Source organism: Battus philenor, unplaced genomic scaffold (genome assembly GCF_028537555.1).
Source record: "Battus philenor isolate CCGP_79_NKW_IND1 unplaced genomic scaffold, ilBatPhil1.0.hap1 SCAF_17, whole genome shotgun sequence".
Taxonomy (NCBI): domain Eukaryota; kingdom Metazoa; phylum Arthropoda; class Insecta; order Lepidoptera; family Papilionidae; genus Battus; species Battus philenor.
Window position 1 is genome coordinate 11900581 of NW_027181679.1, and position 17017 is coordinate 11917597.

The window sequence follows — 17017 nt, forward strand, 5'->3', positions numbered from 1 at the left end:
CGTATTACTGGTTTAAATAAATAAATACTATATCAATTGAAATACGTAGCGTTGTAACAACAGTGACCTACTTTCCCCGGATTAAGGTAATAGGAGAGAGCCATTTGTTGGACCTAAATGCGTGTTTGCGCTTCGTCTTAGGGATTCTCCACAGTTGGTAGACGTAATCTTTGTCCAACTTTGTCTCCAGACATTAAAACTAATCTCTGTGAATCAGAACAGTTAATGGTCGAATTGTTTCAGATACGCTCGTTAAATTTTCCTAGAGTAATTATTCTTCGCCTATTCGGGCTTTTTATTACAAATCTTACGAACGTTCGAGAATAAATTTTAATGTGGTAACTATTGATTTATTTTGGTAGTAAAACATCTCTATATAACGAAGTGGAAAAACATCATTACTCAAGAACTTTTCTTCTTCTCATTTTTGTACTGTTGTCAGAGTGGTCATGGTCATGCCCTGTTCGGTGTTGGAGCCTCCATCGCTCTTGCTACCCGTCATCATGTAACTCGTAGGCGAAGTGAGGTGCATTCATTTATCGTCTTATTAATGACAGATAAAAGATGTTTGTCCATCTTGATGGAAAGCATCCACGAGATCGTTTGCCTTCCACTTTTCCCTGCACCACCAAAGATTCCATTGAGTCCTCATTACGGGTGATATCTCCAAAGAACTTTAGGATCCGTATTTAATGGAATCAGGCGTTATTTTGCGGAAGTTCATCCTAAGTAAGAAAAGGACCAATATTTAGCCACTTCCGCACATGCAGTGGTAGTCGTGCAACAAAGTGCACCGACCGCCAGCCCGCTGATAAATGCGCATGCGGTAAACAATGCGAATAACACAACTATCACCGTCAAATCACTCAACACGTGTTTCACCCCTCCACGGGGCATCTTCAGGGGTTATTTTAGGCACTAATCGGTGTAACATATTGGTCCTTTTCATATTTAGAATCCGTATTTGCACAGTCGGTAATGACTTGTATTTTATGTTGAGTTCTTTGAGGATCGTCTCCGGCACCACATCTCCTCGGTGTCAATTTTGCGATAATCCAGAATCTTGAGGGTCCACGCCTCAGCTTCATATATAAATATTAAAAAGATCATCTCATGAATGCCTTTATTTCTGGTTATTCTGCGGTCTTTCCAGAATTTTCTTAATTTATCAAATATAATAACGGTTGTGTAATATTTATGAATTTTATGTTATTTTAATATATTTTTGTCTAAAACCGAATAATTAATATTAAAATATAACATCCATAATTGAAAAATGTCATTAAAACAACATCAGTCTGGCTTCATTAATTCTCTTCTTATAAATTCACGTAATCTTTTCGTCAAAATTTGTATCAAATTTGAAATCCTTAATGTTTTCATTTATCGACAACTTTGAAATTTCATCCAATAAGTTAATTTTCAATAATCTGAAGCACTGAAGTTATCACTTGAGTGTAACACACGAGGATTGACACGATAAAACTCAAAGATTTTTTTTCGTTGAGACTTTTTTTTATGGCCCCCGCTATTGGAGGCCTCTCGTACCCCTAATTTGTTGGGATCAGGGTCTTTGTTTACAAATAAGTTTTTCAAATTTTTATCTTTATTCTTCACTCACTTTCTTTCTTCTCAATTTCTTTTGTTCTTACCTTTTGTCCTTTACAATATCTTGCATTTTGTTCTTTTATTCCTTTCGAAAATCGTTGAGAGTTTGTTTGCGACCAAAGATACTCACATTGTTGTAAAACGTAAATATTTATTTTAAGTTCTTATAAACAGTGAAGGCGATATAAAGGAAATTTGCATTTCAAGCATAAATTTTAAAGGATTTATGACATAGGCTAATTAACACTACTTGCGTGATGTATTTTGTCGCAGACTTGTTATTGTTGTTGTTGCTAAAATATTAGATCATCATCATTACAGCCACAGAAGTTTCTCTGCTGGGCAAAAGCATTCCCATTAGATTTTTAATAGGATCTGCAAGGAGCGGTCTACGTCTACCATCCTTCAACGAATTGAACTAGTTCGTAGGTTGAACAGTACAGGTTACCTGAAAACGGATTATGCGAAATTTCACTGATAGGGAGTAACAAGAAGGCTTTTATTATGAATCTTGACTACAGTTTTTTGGCATTTTAAAAGTAGTCAAAAATAGACTTTATATAATAACAAATCAATAAAATATACCTCTCTTCTTTTTATCAACTGTTAAGACAAATATAGTTAAACGTGCACCCTATATATGTTGTGTGACCTCCAAAATTCATATATAAGTGACATTGATATATTCTCGTGCGCTCTATCTTTTAAAAGGCAATTTTATTAGAAATTATTGGATATACACAACATAATTTAAACCTCATTGGAATATGACGGCTTGCTGTACTCGTAATTATTACTGTCTGTTCTACAGGATGCGCTGGATTATTCATCACTGTTTGGTAATGTTTTTGTTTTGTTTTATTATTGTTTGACTTTGATTCATTAAGTATTCTTAGTGGGATAGTTATGAGGTAATAATTGTAACTTATTTAATATATATATATATATATATATGTATATATATTTATATATATATATATATAAATAAGTTCGTAATTTCTTACTGCTTTTTGTTTCTGTTTACCTTCAATAAAGAAAAGGCTGTACGGAGCTCGCCAAACTGATGGTATATACATTAAATTTCTATGAAAAATGTAACAAAGTTCACAACGAAGCAATTTTCAGAGTTAGGCTATAGAAAAAGTAGATTGCAGGGGCTGGTGTAACGAAATTACCGGTTCCCTAACGACGAATTCGCTATCGCGTCCGACAATCGGCCGTGAAAATCAATAAGGCAACAAACCGAAGCTCCCCGTTTTTAATCACGATCCGCGCAGTTTTATAGCTTCGCTTCCGACTCTCTAAAATCATCTACAGGATGATTTATTATTCATATCAAAGTTTAAAAGGGGCGAATGTATAGATCATTAATGTAAAGTACTCTAAATTCAAAAATCAAATGTTTCAGAAATAATAACTAACGTAATTATAATAAAGAAAGTAAATCCATTTGTAATTCTAATTACTTCATATTAAAAATAATTATTTTTTACTATACTTCTCTGCAGAATTTGTATTGTCCGCAATTATCACATTTCAATAGAAAAATTTAGTTACTGTAACATATTTAAGAGTGATCACTTTATAAAGCATGATTGGAAATTAAATAATCATATTTACCCATAAAGCTTTTTCTACGTCTTTTCAATCAACCTGTATACTATTTGAATTCTAACAGAATTTTATTTAATATACACCTTTACAGGATAAACGGTAAAAATATCTATACAAGTATTATGTCTTAAAACATATATATTTATATTAAACGGTGAAAATTTCAGCCATAATCCAAAGTTGGATATGAACCTCTATCATCAATGTCCAATATGATCAGTTGGAAGTGGACTTTATCTATCGTCTTGCGGCGAATTTTAAGTCGTATGTCCTCGTTACGGGTGGACCTATTACACTTACCGTACCTAGGTCTCAACTCCTGAAACTTATGGCATAGGAGAACATTTCGCACCACGTGACCTCCGTGTTGCCATTTTATCATGTCAAACAACAAATATATTTTTAAAACAAAAATACGCTCTTTTTTCGCATATTAAAACTATCCTTACCGGCACAATTCGAGGAATACATATAAAAGGTAGATTTTTTTAAAGTTTTTATAAATGTTGAGGACTAGTTTATCTAGATTAGTAAGCCGATAATAACTGAAAAGAAAAGCTGTTTTTTTTTTTTTCAAAATTTAATTTTTAATAAAACGGCATAACTTTTTAAAAATAAATATTCTGTTGCTTAATTAATTATTATTTTAAGTAATTTGGGATAATTTTTTTGTATAAAATTTGTCAAAAAATAGTTTTTTTATGTTCCCATAATTGTGCCAGTTTATGTATCATAGTTGTATATATTTACATAGAAAATATGTTTTGGTATCAATATAAAATTAATTTAAAAGCAACGGAATAAGAAAAGTAAATAAAGAAAGATAATAGAGTTCTCTTTTAGATAAAAACGATGATTTCCTTCAACCGCCATAACGTAATTCAAGCTAAGCCAAAGGTAAGGAAAATATAACAATAAAATAACAGTCTCCGAAACAAATTTCCATGAAAAAAAAGGTCCGTTTTCATTTTAGGAATTATAAAGCGCGGGCTAGGACGAAAACAACAATTGGACCGAATTGAAATTCGGGAGCTTTGTAGTGAAATTGAAATAATAACAGACAGATATGAAAGTCAGTAATCATGTAAGATACGAAATGGAGTTTATTATCTTTGTTTATAATTTAACAGTGGATATATCCAGCCTTTTTTTGCACAGCGTTTTTCAACACCATTATAGTATAATATAATATGATAATTATAAAGAAAATTTGTGTTAAATGTATGAAAAATAAATGTAATGTTGCAAAATAAAATAGAAAGGAAATCTAGAATTTAGTGGTTGAGGATGGATGTATGGCTAATGGAATGAAAGAGAAAGACTGGGAAAATTGTAGAACGAAAGAAACAGTACGACAGATAATATGATACATGAAAGAGGAGAATGATAATAAATAAAAAATTATATGAATAAATTATTAGAAATAAAAAGTCCCTGTCCCACACGAGATAGGGGAACGAGAGGTCCCCAATAGCGGACACTTTTAATACATTATAGACCATAAAAAAACACCATTATAACTATTTTTAAAACCGTATATTTATGACTAAATCTCTGATAAATTCAGTTAACTGGTGTTTCAATAATGTGCTTTAATATAAGATGGCTTTTTTGGTACAGCGCAGTGGTGACTCTCTCTCCTACATTACATTCTTTGTTCCTAAATACGGAATTATACGTCTATGATGCGTCTCCTTGCGTATTTGCTAACACGCCCCGCATTGGATTCATCAAGGGGTTAATTTTTATATTAGTTTTATATAACCTTATACAAGGCAACAAAAAACAATATTACATAGGACTATTTTTATATAAAGCTAAACGAATTGATTTATTATTTCTGTGATAGGATTTCGAAAGCTGTACCTAGGCCTTATCAATTGATTTTCAATACAATTAGTTATAAGTCAATTTCATTCATCGTCTATAAAATACTATATATATAACTATCATACAAATTTATTTCTGACCAGGGATACCGAAGAAAGACGTTTGTTTTTAGTTTGTATTGATGCCTACATCGAGTCCGACATACCAATTACAGCGTAAGACGTCAATCCACAAGGACTGACAATCATATTTAATTCGGAAAAGGCTAGATGCAAGGCGCTTCCCGTCGATCTTTTTCGATAACTTTGCATAGCTTCTTATGACGATTAAAACATATAATTTCACTTTACTCTCTTAAGTTTTCACTACCATCCAAATTTTATATATCAGATTAATTTGAAAACATCTAACGCGTTTTTCATTGAAACTTAACCGCGAAGCTGTTAAGCAGTCCACGGGGCATCTTCAGGGGTTATTTTAGGCACTAATCGGTGTAACATATTGGTCCTTTTCATATTTAGAATCCGTATTTGCACAGTCGGTAATGACTTGTATTTTATGTTGAGTTCTTTGAGGATCGTCTCCGGCACCACATCTCCTCGGTGTCAATTTTGCGATAATCCAGAATCTTGAGGGTCCACGCCTCAGCTTCATATATAAATATTAAAAAGATCATCTCATGAATGCCTTTATTTCTGGTTATTCTGCGGTCTTTCCAGAATTTTCTTAATTTATCAAATATAATAACGGTTGTGTAATATTTATGAATTTTATGTTATTTTAATATATTTTTGTCTAAAACCGAATAATTAATATTAAAATATAACATCCATAATTGAAAAATGTCATTAAAACAACATCAGTCTGGCTTCATTAATTCTCTTCTTATAAATTCACGTAATCTTTTCGTCAAAATTTGTATCAAATTTGAAATCCTTAATGTTTTCATTTATCGACAACTTTGAAATTTCATCCAATAAGTTAATTTTCAATAATCTGAAGCACTGAAGTTATCACTTGAGTGTAACACACGAGGATTGACACGATAAAACTCAAAGATTTTTTTTCGTTGAGACTTTTTTTTATGGCCCCCGCTATTGGAGGCCTCTCGTACCCCTAATTTGTTGGGATCAGGGTCTTTGTTTACAAATAAGTTTTTCAAATTTTTATCTTTATTCTTCACTCACTTTCTTTCTTCTCAATTTCTTTTGTTCTTACCTTTTGTCCTTTACAATATCTTGCATTTTGTTCTTTTATTCCTTTCGAAAATCGTTGAGAGTTTGTTTGCGACCAAAGATACTCACATTGTTGTAAAACGTAAATATTTATTTTAAGTTCTTATAAACAGTGAAGGCGATATAAAGGAAATTTGCATTTCAAGCATAAATTTTAAAGGATTTATGACATAGGCTAATTAACACTACTTGCGTGATGTATTTTGTCGCAGACTTGTTATTGTTGTTGTTGCTAAAATATTAGATCATCATCATTACAGCCACAGAAGTTTCTCTGCTGGGCAAAAGCATTCCCATTAGATTTTTAATAGGATCTGCAAGGAGCGGTCTACGTCTACCATCCTTCAACGAATTGAACTAGTTCGTAGGTTGAACAGTACAGGTTACCTGAAAACGGATTATGCGAAATTTCACTGATAGGGAGTAACAAGAAGGCTTTTATTATGAATCTTGACTACAGTTTTTTGGCATTTTAAAAGTAGTCAAAAATAGACTTTATATAATAACAAATCAATAAAATATACCTCTCTTCTTTTTATCAACTGTTAAGACAAATATAGTTAAACGTGCACCCTATATATGTTGTGTGACCTCCAAAATTCATATATAAGTGACATTGATATATTCTCGTGCGCTCTATCTTTTAAAAGGCAATTTTATTAGAAATTATTGGATATACACAACATAATTTAAACCTCATTGGAATATGACGGCTTGCTGTACTCGTAATTATTACTGTCTGTTCTACAGGATGCGCTGGATTATTCATCACTGTTTGGTAATGTTTTTGTTTTGTTTTATTATTGTTTGACTTTGATTCATTAAGTATTCTTAGTGGGATAGTTATGAGGTAATAATTGTAACTTATTTAATATATATATATATATATATATGTATATATATTTATATATATATATATATAAATAAGTTCGTAATTTCTTACTGCTTTTTGTTTCTGTTTACCTTCAATAAAGAAAAGGCTGTACGGAGCTCGCCAAACTGATGGTATATACATTAAATTTCTATGAAAAATGTAACAAAGTTCACAACGAAGCAATTTTCAGAGTTAGGCTATAGAAAAAGTAGATTGCAGGGGCTGGTGTAACGAAATTACCGGTTCCCTAACGACGAATTCGCTATCGCGTCCGACAATCGGCCGTGAAAATCAATAAGGCAACAAACCGAAGCTCCCCGTTTTTAATCACGATCCGCGCAGTTTTATAGCTTCGCTTCCGACTCTCTAAAATCATCTACAGGATGATTTATTATTCATATCAAAGTTTAAAAGGGGCGAATGTATAGATCATTAATGTAAAGTACTCTAAATTCAAAAATCAAATGTTTCAGAAATAATAACTAACGTAATTATAATAAAGAAAGTAAATCCATTTGTAATTCTAATTACTTCATATTAAAAATAATTATTTTTTACTATACTTCTCTGCAGAATTTGTATTGTCCGCAATTATCACATTTCAATAGAAAAATTTAGTTACTGTAACATATTTAAGAGTGATCACTTTATAAAGCATGATTGGAAATTAAATAATCATATTTACCCATAAAGCTTTTTCTACGTCTTTTCAATCAACCTGTATACTATTTGAATTCTAACAGAATTTTATTTAATATACACCTTTACAGGATAAACGGTAAAAATATCTATACAAGTATTATGTCTTAAAACATATATATTTATATTAAACGGTGAAAATTTCAGCCATAATCCAAAGTTGGATATGAACCTCTATCATCAATGTCCAATATGATCAGTTGGAAGTGGACTTTATCTATCGTCTTGCGGCGAATTTTAAGTCGTATGTCCTCGTTACGGGTGGACCTATTACACTTACCGTACCTAGGTCTCAACTCCTGAAACTTATGGCATAGGAGAACATTTCGCACCACGTGACCTCCGTGTTGCCATTTTATCATGTCAAACAACAAATATATTTTTAAAACAAAAATACGCTCTTTTTTCGCATATTAAAACTATCCTTACCGGCACAATTCGAGGAATACATATAAAAGGTAGATTTTTTTAAAGTTTTTATAAATGTTGAGGACTAGTTTATCTAGATTAGTAAGCCGATAATAACTGAAAAGAAAAGCTGTTTTTTTTTTTTTCAAAATTTAATTTTTAATAAAACGGCATAACTTTTTAAAAATAAATATTCTGTTGCTTAATTAATTATTATTTTAAGTAATTTGGGATAATTTTTTTGTATAAAATTTGTCAAAAAATAGTTTTTTTATGTTCCCATAATTGTGCCAGTTTATGTATCATAGTTGTATATATTTACATAGAAAATATGTTTTGGTATCAATATAAAATTAATTTAAAAGCAACGGAATAAGAAAAGTAAATAAAGAAAGATAATAGAGTTCTCTTTTAGATAAAAACGATGATTTCCTTCAACCGCCATAACGTAATTCAAGCTAAGCCAAAGGTAAGGAAAATATAACAATAAAATAAGTCTCCGAAACAAATTTCCATGAAAAAAAAGGTCCGTTTTCATTTTAGGAATTATAAAGCGCGGGCTAGGACGAAAACAACAATTGGACCGAATTGAAATTCGGGAGCTTTGTAGTGAAATTGAAATAATAACAGACAGATATGAAAGTCAGTAATCATGTAAGATACGAAATGGAGTTTATTATCTTTGTTTATAATTTAACAGTGGATATATCCAGCCTTTTTTTGCACAGCGTTTTTCAACACCATTATAGTATAATATAATATGATAATTATAAAGAAAATTTGTGTTAAATGTATGAAAAATAAATGTAATGTTGCAAAATAAAATAGAAAGGAAATCTAGAATTTAGTGGTTGAGGATGGATGTATGGCTAATGGAATGAAAGAGAAAGACTGGGAAAATTGTAGAACGAAAGAAACAGTACGACAGATAATATGATACATGAAAGAGGAGAATGATAATAAATAAAAAATTATATGAATAAATTATTAGAAATAAAAAGTCCCTGTCCCACACGAGATAGGGGAACGAGAGGTCCCCAATAGCGGACACTTTTAATACATTATAGACCATAAAAAAACACCATTATAACTATTTTTAAAACCGTATATTTATGACTAAATCTCTGATAAATTCAGTTAACTGGTGTTTCAATAATGTGCTTTAATATAAGATGGCTTTTTTGGTACAGCGCAGTGGTGACTCTCTCTCCTACATTACATTCTTTGTTCCTAAATACGGAATTATACGTCTATGATGCGTCTCCTTGCGTATTTGCTAACACGCCCCGCATTGTATTCATCAAGGGGTTAATTTTTATATTAGTTTTATATAACCTTATACAAGGCAACAAAAAACAATATTACATAGGACTATTTTTATATAAAGCTAAACGAATTGATTTATTATTTCTGTGATAGGATTTCGAAAGCTGTACCTAGGCCTTATCAATTGATTTTCAATACAATTAGTTATAAGTCAATTTCATTCATCGTCTATAAAATACTATATATATAACTATCATACAAATTTATTTCTGACCAGGGATACCGAAGAAAGACGTTTGTTTTTAGTTTGTATTGATGCCTACATCGAGTCCGACATACCAATTACAGCGTAAGACGTCAATCCACAAGGACTGACAATCATATTTAATTCGGAAAAGGCTAGATGCAAGGCGCTTCCCGTCGATCTTTTTCGATAACTTTGCATAGCTTCTTATGACGATTAAAACATATAATTTCACTTTACTCTCTTAAGTTTTCACTACCATCCAAATTTTATATATCAGATTAATTTGAAAACATCTAACGCGTTTTTCATTGAAACTTAACCGCGAAGCTGTTGCAAGTTGAACTACTTCTCTTTTTTTTATTTCACTTAACTCCGTTCCGTTTGTAGAGACAACTTTTGTATTAAACTCCGGTCCACAGGTTATCGTAGTGTCGCAATGCGGTCGCTTTAAGTTCCACTTTTGTGAGGATTAAGTTTTTTTTTTGTTCTGCTCCCCGGCATCGCGACTTTTTGTATTAAAAGCCTTTAGATAAGGTTCCGGTCGTGCTCTCCTAAATGCTTTATGCTAGTTCCGCAACCGTATTCCACGATCATGCGGATTTACTACAAATAATACGTTAATTTATGTTAATATATTTTAGTGTTTTAAATAGGCATAAGTAAGAAAAGGACCAATATTTAGCCACTTCCGCACATGCAGTGGTAGTCGTGCAACAAAGTGCCAAACACAATCGGTGTAACGTAACTCCTGAAGATGCCCCGTGGAGGGATGAAACACGTGTTGATTGGTTTGACGTTGGCAGTTATGTAATTCGCATTGTTTGCCGCTTACGCATTTATCAGCGGGCTGGCGGGCGGTGCACTTTGTTGCACAACTACCACTGCATGTGCGGAAGTGGCTAAATATTGGTCCTTTTCTTACTTAGGATAGACTTTCGCAAGGTAAAGCCTGATTCCATTAAATAAATAGGCATACGCAAAAATAATCATAACTCATATACATGATGATAGGTTAAAGGTATAAAAGCTGTGATGTGGTAAATATATCTATTTTACATCAACCTGTATAATGTGATAGTTATAAGTTATAATATAAGTTTCATAAATTTATTAAAAAATAATATTGGTGTTTAAAATACAAAATCTGGATGAATATTTTTTCTGTTAAACAATAAATAATTTTATCATGTAGTTATTCGAATTTAAAAAGGGATTTTTTTTTGGATTCAATTATTCTTACGTTATTTATTACTAAACGATTGATTTTTAATATGATTTACTGTACATTCATTGACAGGAAATTAAAACTTTTGTCTATCACATATAATCTTTCTGTATATCTACAATTTATATAGTTTATTAAGATTGTACATAAAAAAATTTCTAAGATTTTCAAAAAGCATTTTTCGGTGGGTTTAAGGTTATATTCACCTCTTAAAAGGTTTTACATCTGTAACCAAGTCGCACTGTATTAGTCTCAGGTGTGTTTTAAATAGGCTGTTTATTTATGTATAAATGTAATATTCTTATGTAATTATTTATATTTTAATTTTGAAATAGGAATACGTGATAATAGATTTTTAACACACCTATCGTATTTTAAAGCCTTACATTATATACACGCCATTTCCTGGAAACGTCTAGTTCAATTAGTTTTCAATTAAAGTAAGTCAAAAGTGACTTTAATATGGTTGATACAGTCCCACTATCTACAATGCAAATGGTACGGACGCTGGATCGGTTGAATGAAAGGACGGAGCGGCATGCAAAATAGCGATAGAGTGAACTGCCTTCAACTGGATCGTATATAAGAGTATTCCTTTTAAAATTACAAATCGATGTTCATTTCAAATACAATTTTAAAAATACTAAAATTAATATACAGGGCTGATTTATTGAAGCTTATAATGACTAATATTTTTTTAATAATCTTCAAATTCAAGAAGTTCTTCGAAAGTAGGCTGTCTGATGAAATTTTGCTTTAAAAGTAGATTTTCTATTGTTATACTAGAAGGTTCTATTAAACTTAAATTTAGGTTGTATATGTAAAAGGTTTAGAGGTGAAATTAAAGTTTATTTGTCAGAAATTACCTTAAAAGCTTTGCGCCTATTTCCATATATATAGAGTGATTAAATTGTAAAATGTTATTTTAATTTATTTTCCAATAGCAATAGCAATAATAAAAAAATGCATGAGGTCAATAACTTCTGGTAGTATGTCGTTTGAAGGGACAGATAGTAATAAAAAATAATTTTAATGTGCAAAGATACGAAATATGAAAACCCTTTTTTGCTGTATTACAATTTCCTTATTCATTATCTCTTATATCGTTGATTTTTGTGAACAGTGTATCCTACATTAATTGACAACAAATGATCTAAACAATTATCTTTCAAAGATTTTAACCAATTAACTTGTACAGAATAATATGACAAATTACTTTCTAAATATTGTAAACATTTACGACATTAGCTGTGCCTGCTACTTCACCCGGATCTTTATAAAAAAATTGTTTATTTAGTCTTATTTTTAGGTTTATAAATTTTTCAAAAATAGAGGTAACCTGTGTTGCTCTTTTTTACTTCAGTTAACTACCCGTATCTTCTGTCAAAATCGCTCCGGCTATTTTAGAGAATCGCTGGAATAAAAAGATAGACAAGATTTTTTAAAAATGTTGTTTTGATATATGTACCATATTTGTTAATGTGCATATAGTTAAAAGCGAGTATTTTAACATCACAAACAGACACTCCAATTGTATTTATTAGTATAGATTTAATTAAATTTAAAACAATTCATGGCATCTATATCATAATATATTTACGCTATTATTAACATATTCTAAAGATATTTCCATCCATATGTATTCAAAAAGTAGCCATAGATATAGGAAGTAGTATGAGAAAATGCCTGGCACTGGCTCGCATTCAAATGGCTTCACGTAGCATCTACCTGGAATATAAAGTATAGTGTTGGGCATATCACACGTTGCTGGGGCATACATTTTATATTTCCCTTACTTAAATACATTCGTGTATTAGTACTAGTTGTTCAGTGGTTAATAGTGGTTATTTATGGTCTCTGGTCACGGGTTCGATTCTTTATTAAAAGTGTAATGATTCATCTGTTTAAGAACGATGAAAGAAGTTATGATGACTATCTTCTTTTAAGTCGATAGACGTCAACTGGAAGTCATAGGTCTCTCCCAAAATTGTCACGATTGGTTTGGATGGTTTAGATGGTTCCAAGTCCCTGGCATATAGTTGATTTCAAAGCCTTATTTTAAAATTTGTTTTCATACACTGGTTGTTAAAATTTTTAACAATCTATTCTCTTCGCACGGAAAAGATCGGCACGGTAGCGTTTATCTCGGATCACGCCACATTGAGTCGAAGCGGTCGTTACATTGCTTCCGGGGAAGTTTTAACGTCACTTTTACAACATATCGTCCTAAGAATATCCCACTCGTGAAAGTTAACAATGGGCACCCTTGCAACAAATATGTAGAGTTTTCAAACCGTAGAATTCTGAAAACTCTTTCATAAACACCCGCCCATCAGTTCGACCCACAACCTTGTTAAGGTCGCTAGAAGATGCTAAATACAGGCTATTTTTTGTAAATCTACGTGGGTGGCCTAGGTTCAACTTTGGACTTTCTTCTACTGGTATGATGATGATATTTATTAAAAGCTAAGATGCAAGAGCTACTATATCTAGTTACACAAGGTATTAATTTGAATTCTGAGTCGGTGGACTAGACCATGGTGTATCTTGTGGCTGACTCTCCTGCATTTGGAAGACTACGATGCCACTTCAAGATCATGTTAGGAAAAAAGATTAGCCAGGACAGCACCGCGTCACTCATGAACGACACCTAGGCCTGCGTTCTTCAAATTCTGCAGGAAGATAATAGAGCACGTGATAAAAATGAATTAAACTGGCATAGGTTGGGTAAGCCATCAAATAAATAGAAGGTAGAATAGTAGTAGAATAATTGTAGAATAGATGAAGATATATTAAAACAAAAACGAAAAAAAGGTAGCATAGATAAATAACAAAAAAATAAAAATAATGTAAAATATTGAAAACTGATAAATTGCAAAAATGTATAATAAATAAGAATATATAACAGAATAACATAAACTAAGGTGAAGAAATATGATGATGGTCCGGATTTGTGATATTTGAGGAACGAGGCAAAGAAATTGAGGCGATACATGAAAGAAAATCAGTATGAAAGAGAATAGTAGAAAATTGTAGAATAAAAGAAGAAGATAGACAAACTATACGATGAATGATAGAACAGTACAGAAATAAATAGAAAAGTATGTGAAAATAATCATTGAAGAATGTCAAATCTTATTCTACAAGATAAGCTTTACGAGAGGTCCCATATAACGGCGGACAACATAATAAAAAAAGTATTAGGGGAATTTCAAATAAGGCTCTATCTCCAAAGGCTTTCTGAAAGGGTTTTGATCTACTCAGCTTTGGTTGTTTAGAATTAAAATTGAACAATTCCAACTATTTAACAGAGTTTTCATAGATATTTTATTACAAATAATACGTTTTACAACCAGGAATGAGAATCTTCTTAGACAAAAGGAAGTGACCAATATAACCCGGTGGTTTGACATGTTAAAACGGCAGCTGGTAGGTTCAGTAATGGAAATCACAGACAGGCAAGCTCAGTTTTAGATGTCCTCCCTTAAAGTGGACAAACGAATTTTTACATAAACCAATAAATTCAAATAAAACATATTTATTACTTTATAAGCGATTAGCGGGAGGCGGTAATTACCTCCCGAGCACGTTGGCTAGAAATATGACAGACTAGAGTGTTCAAGAAGTTTATTCACATATGTACAGAGTATTTACAATGTACACGACCCTATCGCAACAGCAGCGCCCTCATCACTGATGGCGTTCGAATTTTAATTCGATCGATTTGAATTACTACATAAAAATATTGTAACCGTAGTGGCCAGATATACAGAGCGTGAACGCTAATTTTTTTTTTTAAATTGATAAATTTTATTATTACATTTCAATGAATTTATCAGCCAATGAAAAAAAATTAATAATAATAAAATAAAACTGTTACCGATGGACTAAGTTGACGTTATCTTTATGATATGTTGTTTAGAAAATGTGAGACATAAGATTATACACAGAAGACGAATCCGCCCTCAGCCGGTGGATATATTAAAAACGTAACTCATACCTGGCATTTGCGAGGATTTATTAAATAACTGAATGAAAAATAAGACGAGTATGAACAGCATTTACGCGGCACAAGGCTCTCTCGAGCTCAAGTGAATTCATGAGCTTATTTTAACATTTATGCAGGCGTTGTGCTTTGTTTGAATTGTGTTTCGATTATATGAAATGTTATCATTTTATTTACCTGTTTTTCTATCTTGAAAAGTTCTTTTTTAAAACTTACAGAATATTTACCTTACATTGTTTATTACAGATCGGAAGTTTACACAAATATTAGACTTTTTAATGGTCCCGTTATTGGGGCTTCTTGTTCAACCTCTGTAATTATAGACGATTGTCTCTTTCCACAGGACGATGTGCAATATTTATCGCCGCGTAATGTACATTCGGTTATGTAATTGAAAAATATACTGTATTTATTGTAAAAAAATTTAAATGGGAAATAGAGAGGCTTTTACATAACAAACCTATTTATTACATTTAAACAGTACCTGCGTAAATTATACATTAATATTTACGTTGTGTCTAGGTTCATCGATAACTCACTGATGACAAGTATAGACACTGTCAGATCCTTGGTACTGCTTTATACTTAACGCCTTTATATATTTTATCTGCGCCGGCGCAGCGGTCAAATCAGTCATGTCTTAGACACGATGCCGAACGCACGTCTATCGCAGTAGTGAACCTTTCTGCCCGAAATTCTAGTGTTTAAAAATTATATCCTATTTGACTAGTGCGTATCCCAATGTATAGACACATTGCTATTTAGCTATCTTTGTCTTTCACTTATCTTAGCGTTTAATGATTAGTAATATATGTATTAAGATATATAGTAATGTAACATAATTACAATAGTAATATAACATACTTACTGAGTGCACTGACAGCGCCTTTAATGCTAAAATTTATTGAAATTGTTTTGCACATACATCTGATTGTCATATACTTAGTCTCACCATACTGTTATAATTAAAAATAAACAAAATGTTATTTTTGAATTTGGAATCTCTCTTCCTTTATTTCGCGCCAATATATCTTGAATATTTATTAAAGCAGAAAGTTTAAACTTTGCTAAAAAATGTAACACACTGCACTCCAGAAAGATGTTTGTCTTTTTTTGTAAAATAAAAGAAATATTTGTGTATGGAACTAAAGATCCGCTTGTGTCTTGTGAGCTGAAGGTTATTGACCCGTAGATAAAAAGTAATTATAAATTTTAACAATATGATGTAATATAATTTCTTGGACATAACAATAACAATAAACTTGTAATTAATGTTTGATATATTAAATAAATAAAAAAATATCGGAGATGTACAACTACATGTAGAACAAACTTGATTGAATAGAAACATCCTCGAACAATTCTCGTTTCAAATGCGATTCGCACCCGTATTTAGCACACAAGATAGTCTAAGATAAACTCAGTTATCCGAACCCATCAAGTACACCTGAGCTACCGAATTGTTTCGAAGTGTCGAGCTATAGTGGGGCAAGTTAAATCGATTTACTCACCGCTTTTGGCAGCCATCGCTAACGTAGCGCCTAGCATCGCAGCCAACGCAAGGAACCGACACAACGCCGTCGGCATATTGCTAATTAACAAACAACCATCACATCACATCACAACCGTCCACTACCACGACACATTAACTCACTAACAACTCACGTCACTTATGTTATATTCACTTTATCACCCTCGCGGTTCATAGATGTCACTCGAATATTATTATCGTCTGTGTACTGTAGTAGTGGAAAACATCTGTAACAAAACAAAAACATGATAAATAGAGTTATTTTTGATTAAATTATCAAAACATAAACAAACAATTATTTTATATATATAGTTTTTATATACGTCTTATCATATACAGCAGTCAAATTTCGTCGAATTTTGTTACATAACAAAGCAATAAATAATATAAAGTTCTATTAAATGTTACAGATTACGTCAATATAGAATATTTTTTATATAAAACATTTCCGGATCACAGAACATAGTAGGCAAT

The 17017-nt window shown here is 31.7% G+C and overlaps 1 protein-coding gene across 1 annotated transcript in view; it reads right to left on the reverse strand.

Moving 5' to 3' along the window:
• Positions 1 to 16650, reverse strand: part of side-VII (sidestep VII) — a 247951-nt gene extending 231301 nt beyond the window's left edge. Inside the window, exon 1 of the mRNA XM_068763149.1 lies at positions 16524 to 16650. Coding sequence (XP_068619250.1) covers positions 16524 to 16599 — 76 coding nt within the window. The 5' untranslated portion in view covers positions 16600 to 16650. The remainder of the gene's footprint in view (positions 1 to 16523) is intronic.
• Positions 16651 to 17017: the final 367 nt, after the last annotated feature.